Below are 6,958 nucleotides of genomic sequence, written 5' to 3'. Positions count from 1 at the left end.
TGTACACACACACAGCGATCTAATCAGGTGATATGCAAGCCATTGATTTCCAACTTTTCTTCCGTATGGTTTTGACTATAATTTCTATTGATACCGATGGGGCCGTGGAGAAAGGAGAGGAGACAGGATGGTGCTATTGAGATTTAGACAAGGTGAGGCAGAGCTGCGTGAAGGCGAGGCTTCTCCATGTCTCGCCATCCTCATATTCCCCAGGGCTCCAACAACACCAGGCATGGTCATTGAAGAATGTTGAAATTCTACCATATAATGGAAGTTAACCACTCCAAACATAAAATATTTGTTATTTATTGAAGAACAAATAAATCAATATATACGTATTTTTTTCAATCTTTTTACATTGAAAGGTTAGTGATATGCTTAAACACATACATTCAAAGTTTTCAAAACACTGCAACATAGTTTTAAATGAGAATGCAATTGTATTCTCCATCTCAAAAGCGACCAAGGTCATATTGATGAGAATGTTACTTTGTACACCATGCTGAGGAGAAACAAGTTGAATGGGGAAACCCTTACATTCAAGTGTTCATACACCATGGTTTTCCACCTTCAGAGAGACTTTCCCTGGAAGGATCTGCAGTGTTTGACCATTGTGCAAATAAAAGTGTGGATACATCCTCTCTGTACATTTGTGCTGAATTGTTTTGAGTTTGTGAATACGTGGACTAAGACCAAAGAAGGACACCTCCCATTTGTCCCAGGAAACTCTAATCCTCTGTGTCTTTTTCGTCATGTTATAAGGTTCACCATCATGTACCCCAACAGCCCATAATCCACTTTTGTTATCTATCTTCCTACTAACAGACTCGCTGGCCACTCCTACACACCAGTCATCACTTTCTCCGACTTCTACATCCCAGAAGTGTGTCCCTGAAGTGAACCCCTCTGAACCCAAGATGTCACGATAAAAATCAAACCTCTCTGGGTTGTCTGGGAGAGACTGTAGATTATCTTCAGATCTTAGGCTGGTCAGATCTTCAGATAGATAGAGACTGGTATGTGCAGTGTTTGGGTCTAGAACCACAGGTGTGTATTTCACTGCCTTCTGCATCTTCTCCCAGACTTGGAAACTGAGGTTGCCCAGGTGTTTGGCCAAGTTGATCAGTGCTCTTGAGCCCAACTGTGGGTCCTCAGGCACACTCTGCGTTCTCTCCATTATCGTTTTGTAGCTCTGCAGGAACGACACATCATCATCCACTGCCAGTTTTTCCTCCACAGCCCTAATTGTGTCTGACAGAGATGAAATGATCTCACTTATCTCGTCTACTCTCTCCTTCATCCTTTTGTTATTCTCCTCCTCTTCCTCCTTCAGCGCACCTAGTCTCTCCACCTCCTCATCCCTCAGGAAGCAGTGTAGCTTCTCAAACTCCTCCTTTATCTGCCTTTCTGCTCTCTGGGTCTGCACCCTGATGTGAGTAACCATTTCGTCACAGGTGAGCTCAGCTTTGCTAAAGGCAGCCATTTTCTTCTGCAGGGCCTCCAGTTGGGGTCTGAGTCCCTTCCTCCTCTGACCTGCTGCCTTCCCCACAGAGCAGAAGCTGTGGTCTGCGTGCTCCAACACACACTCCACACACACCAGACACTCATCCTCTAAGCAGAAGAGCTGGAGCTTCTGGGAGTGTAAGCTACATACACCCTGTGGACCCCTGTGGCTGGTGTTTTCACTCTGTGAGAGCCCGCCTGTAGCCTCCTCTACCATCCCCTCTGTAGCATTCTTTGCAGACTCCTCTGTCAGCTCCTCGGTTGGCTCCTTTGGGGGCCCAGGAGTGTCCTTGGTCTCCCTCTCCCTCAGTAGAATCTCACAGGTATTCCTCAGGGCTAGGTTGGGAGGTGGCTGGTCTCTGGAAGACCTCCTTCTGCAGACTGGGCAGTCTTGCGTCCCTCCTTTACTCCAGGTCTCCTCCAAACAGGCCCTGCAGAGGCTGTGGCTGCAGGAGAGGATCACCGGCTCCCTGAAGATCTCACAGCACACTGGACACGATAGATCCTCTTCCAAGAGAGAGAAACTGTCTGCCATCCTCGCAGGAGTACTGTACAGTGAGTGAGAGAGTATGTGTAAAAATGAGGGAGAAAATGTGTTTGTGTGTCTAAGAGAGAGAAAGACAAAGAGAAAGGGGGGGGGGGTGGATGAAGGCGTGTGAGTGAGAGAGCTTCTATGACTGGAGAGGAAAATACTTTCACTTTCACAGAAACAAAACTTAAGGCTTGGAAACGAAAGGCAATGAAACGAAACTTAAAACATAGAAACAAAAGGCATAGAAACTAAACATAAGGCATCTCTCAGAAATGAAACGTAAAACATACTGGGACACAACATTACAGTTTTGTAGTATGTATTTGGTCTTCAAGGTTTGACATAACACTTTTATACATGATTTTATACATGATGTTGGACCCATCATAAAAGTAATCATTTAAAGTTGTAAAGTTTATTTGTCACGTGCGCCGAATACAACAGGGGTAGACCTTACAGTGAAATGCTTACTTACAGGCTCTAACCAATAGTACAAAAAAGGTATTAGGTGAACAATAGGTAATTAAAGAAATAAAACAACAGTAAAAAGACAGGCTATATACAGTAGCGAGGCTATAAAAGTAGCGAGGCTATATACAGCCAGCAGTTAGTCAGGCTGATTGAGGCAGTATGTAGATATGGTTAAAGTGACTATGCATATACAGTATGATGAACAGAGAGTAGAAGTAGTGTATAAGAGGGTTTGGCGGGTGGTGGGTGGGACACAATGCAGATAGCCCGGTTAGACAATGTGCGGGAGCACTAGTTGGTCCGCCCAATTGAGGTAGTATGTACATGAATGCATAGTTGAAGTGACTATTCATATATGATAAACAGAGAGTAGCAGCAGTGTAAAAAGAGGGGTTGGGGGGTCCACACAATGCAAATAGTTTGGGTAGCCATTTGATTACCTTTTCATGAGTCTTATGGCTTGTTGGTAAAAACTGTTGAGAAGCCTTTTTTTCCTAGACTTGGCACTCAGGTACCGCTGCCATGCGGTAGTAGAGAGAACAGTCTATGACTGGGGTGGCTGGGGCCTTTTTACAATTTTTAGGGCCTTCCTCTGACACCGCCTGCTGTAGAGGTCCTGGATGGCAGGCAGCTTAGCCCCAGTGATGTACTGGGCCGTACGCACTACCCTCTGTAGTGCCTTGCGGTCAGAGGCCGAGCAATTGCCGTACCAGGCAGTGATGCAACCAGTCAGGATGCTCTCGATGTTGCAGCTATAGAACCTTTTGAGGATCTCAGGACCCATGTCAAATCTTTTTAGTTTCCTGAGGGGGAATAGGCTTTGTTGTGCCCTATTCATGACTGTCTTGGTGTGTTTGGACCGTTCTAGTTTGTTGTTGATGTGGACACCAAGGAACTTGAAGCTCTCAACCTGCTCCACTGCAGCCCCATCGAAGAGAATGGGGGCGTGCTTGGTCCTCCTTTTCCTGTAGTCCACAATCATCTCCTTAGTCTTGGTTACATTGAGGGATAGGTTGTTATTCTGGCACTACCCGGCCAGGTCTCTGACCTCCTCCCTATTGGCTGCCATCGTTGTGGAGTGCAATAGAGATTTCATCATTTGTGGATCTGTTGGGGCGGTATGCAAATTGAAGTGGGTCTAGGGTTTCTGGGATAATGGTGTTGACGTGGACCATTACCAACCTTTCAAAGCACTTCATGGCTAAGGACGTGAGTGCTACGGGTCTGTAGTCATTTAGGCAGGTTGCCTTGGTGTTCTTGGGCACAGGGACTATGGTGGTCTGCTTGAAACATGTTGCTATAACAGACTCAATCAGGGACATGTTGAAAATGTCAGTGAAGACACCTGCCAGTTGGTCAGAACATGCCCGGAGCACACGTCTTGGTAATCCGTCTGGTCCCGCAGCCTTGTGTATGTTGAACTGTTTAAAGGTCTTATTCACGTTGGCTACGGAGAGCGTGATCACACAGTTGTCCGGAACAGCTGATGCTCTCATGCATGCTTCAAAGCAAAGGTATGTTAAGTATCTTTTTCACCAACGGCCCAATTCAGACATAGGAAATTCTTTCCTAGACACGCCTTTCCTACGCACTTCTCAGTAGTTGGTATTTAGACTTACCGTATGCAGCCATGTCACTTGCTCCACGGTGTGGCTACATGTACCTTACACACACTGAATACATTCCATTCAACCGCTGAAAACCCTCCCACTTGCCAGCCAACAGATTATATTGTGGAGTTTTCCTTCAATAGAGTTTTCTGTACATTTATCTTGAACCATTCTTTTAAATACCATCCTTTCAAACCTTTAAGTTTGAATTTTGTCCACAGACTCACTAGAATATATAGTGAGAACGGTTTCAGAATATTAGGGATCAATGAAAGAAAGCCATCTAAATATGCAGCATCTAAATATATGCATATTAGTCTCTGTATTGATGATACAGCACTGTCTATTGTGCCTTACTGCATAAATAAATAGTATCGGGTCAAAAGCATGGTGTCATGAATCGCATGTCTCGTTCCATGCAATGTGTGCAACAGGCCTAGTTAACAATCATGCAGCCAATCAATTTTTTTTTTTACTGGCTTCAACATGGAAATACAGTATTTGTCTACACACATTGCATTCGCATTTCGAAAATGCACTGCATGTTCAAGCCATGGACAATTGGACATTGACCAAACGTTATCATAAGGTTAGCTTACACTCTCTGTTAATATAGCCTGTTAGTGACTTTGCCATGTGAAAGGTGAACAGGCAAATATCCTAGGCTACAAGCGGATTCAGAACAAAGAACAGCGATAGGAATTCTGCCGATTTGACAGTTAGGTCCAACAGGTGAAAATGGAAGATGAAATGTTTTAACAAAATGATGAAGGAAAAACAATAAGCAGTCTATTGTGATAAATTGATATTTCTAAACTGACTTCCTACAGTCATTGACACCTTTCATTCAATGGGCATCGCAGATAGGCCTAATGAGTCCAAACATTTCACAGAAGATGCATGGACAAAAATAATGTTCAATATAATGAAAAGACGAGAATGTTTTTTTTGCTGATGGTGATATTTGAATAAAACATTGGTTATATGCTACTGACTACCCACTGGGTATGCACTGGTTGAATCAACGTTGCTACTGACTACCCACTGGGTATGCACTGGTTGAATCAACGTTGCTACTGACTACCCACTGGGTATGCACTGGTTGAATCAACGTTGCTACTGACTACCCACTGGGTATGCACTGGTTGAATCAACGTTGCTACTGACTACCCACTGGGTATGCACTGGTTGAATCAACGTTGCTACTGACTACCCACTGGGTATGCACTGGTTGAATCAACGTTGCTACTGACTACCCACTGGGTATGCACTGGTTGAATCAACGTTGCTACTGACTACCCACTGGGTATGCACTGGTTGAATCAACGTTGCTACTGACTACCCACTGGGTATGCACTGGTTGAATCAACGTTGCTACTGACTACCCACTGGGTATGCACTGGTTGAATCAACGTTGCTACTGACTACCCACTGGGTATGCACTGGTTGAATCAACGTTGCTACTGACTACCCACTGGGTATGCACTGGTTGAATCAACGTTGCTACTGACTACCCACTGGGTATGCACTGGTTGAATCAACGTTGCTACTGACTACCCACTGGGTATGCACTGGTTGAATCAACGTTGTTTGAACCGACATGGAATAGATGTACTGTGCGCTTCCGCTGGCAAAATCGATGCCATAACCAATTGTGTTACCGCGAAGACCAGCTTATGGTGAGTCTTAAATATTACAGGTAGCACTGCTTGAAATTGGCGCACCTTTTTAAGGACACACCTCAAATATTTCTACCCTTCCCACCTCAGCACAAACGACAGGTCAATTTCCAACCCTGGCGCCAGGTTTGGAAATGTTACAAGTCGAAATTGCCAAAGAGCTGCCTTAACGCTAGCCTGAAGAGCGGTATGTTCTTGACATTCAAAACCTTTTTCATACAACTGTTTGGATTGGCAGAAACTGCCTAATACAGTGACTGCATCCTGCGTTCTGTCTCCTGTTCCCAGCTCATTAATGCCCAGTCACTATCCCAGGCTGTGGTGTGATGTGGTGTGAATGGCATCCAAGCAGATAGCAGGAATAAGGGAACAGAGGAAGGTTCATGGAAAGGCAGCACGGCTGATGATCTAAGGCCCAAACAGGAAAGACTGCTACTGCAACACTCCCCCAAGGGAAGAATTAATGACTGACATTAAAAAGAATTATGAGAGAAGAAAACAGTCCTGCTCCAAATGAACCCTTCTCCCCCCAGTCCCCTCCCTCTGAACACTCCCAAAACTCCTAATTGATGATAATCATGATTGTAATGGACATGTTACTTCAAACACTATTAGTGTCAGTGGGGCCACAGTACAGTGTTTTCTTCTGGTGTGTTTGGTATGGGCAACAACCCTTGTATGTCCCTAAAATATGAAAATGCACGTTGAATGTTGCACACCATCCTTCAGACTTGAAGACTCCACATGAGACGTATGTTCATACCATGGAATAATTCTTTATTCAATTCTATGGCATTCATTAGTCATGGAACTCATGTAGGTCATGCTGAAAGGTTCCTCTGGGAGGGTTTTAGACAGAGAGTCTTGTTTACTTAGTGTTTGTGAATGTAAGCAGCCAATCAGAGAGATAAGGAATGGCTCCATCAGCAAGACCACACACATCTGATTCACTTCTAGTTCTTTCCCCATGTGGGTTTAGAAACAACAATATTTACAGATCCTTTGTGATCTATCACAGTGCCATCCATTTTGTCACCAAAGCCCCATATACTACCTACCATTGCGACCTGTACGCTCTCGTTGGCTGGACCTCGCTTCATACTCGTCGCCAAACCCACTGGCTTCAGGTCATCTACAAGCTCCAGCAGGTACTGTATATCTCC

General features: G+C 44.6%; 1 protein-coding gene across 1 annotated transcript; it reads right to left on the bottom strand.

The window, feature by feature from the left end:
• Nucleotides 1-315: 315 nt before the first annotated feature.
• LOC124001976 (zinc-binding protein A33-like) lies at nt 316-2,111 on the bottom strand. The gene has a single exon (XM_046309167.1). It carries the CDS (start codon nt 2,036-2,038, stop codon nt 548-550), a length of 1,491 nt encoding a protein of 496 aa, XP_046165123.1. The 5' UTR covers nt 2,039-2,111; the 3' UTR covers nt 316-547.
• Between the last annotated feature and the right edge of the window lie 4,847 nt (nt 2,112-6,958).

The sequence above is a fragment of the Oncorhynchus gorbuscha genome, linkage group LG17 (genome assembly GCF_021184085.1).
Source record: "Oncorhynchus gorbuscha isolate QuinsamMale2020 ecotype Even-year linkage group LG17, OgorEven_v1.0, whole genome shotgun sequence".
Classification (NCBI taxonomy): domain Eukaryota; kingdom Metazoa; phylum Chordata; class Actinopteri; order Salmoniformes; family Salmonidae; genus Oncorhynchus; species Oncorhynchus gorbuscha.
The sequence above is the reverse complement of the archived record's forward strand: the minus strand, read 5'-3'. Positions and strand labels throughout refer to the sequence as shown.

Bases quoted from the DNA above. Each gene is read 5' to 3' on its own strand.
- LOC124001976 (XM_046309167.1), bottom strand. From the start codon at position 2,038: ATGGCAGACAGTTTCTCTCTCTTGGAAGAGGATCTATCGTGTCCAGTG.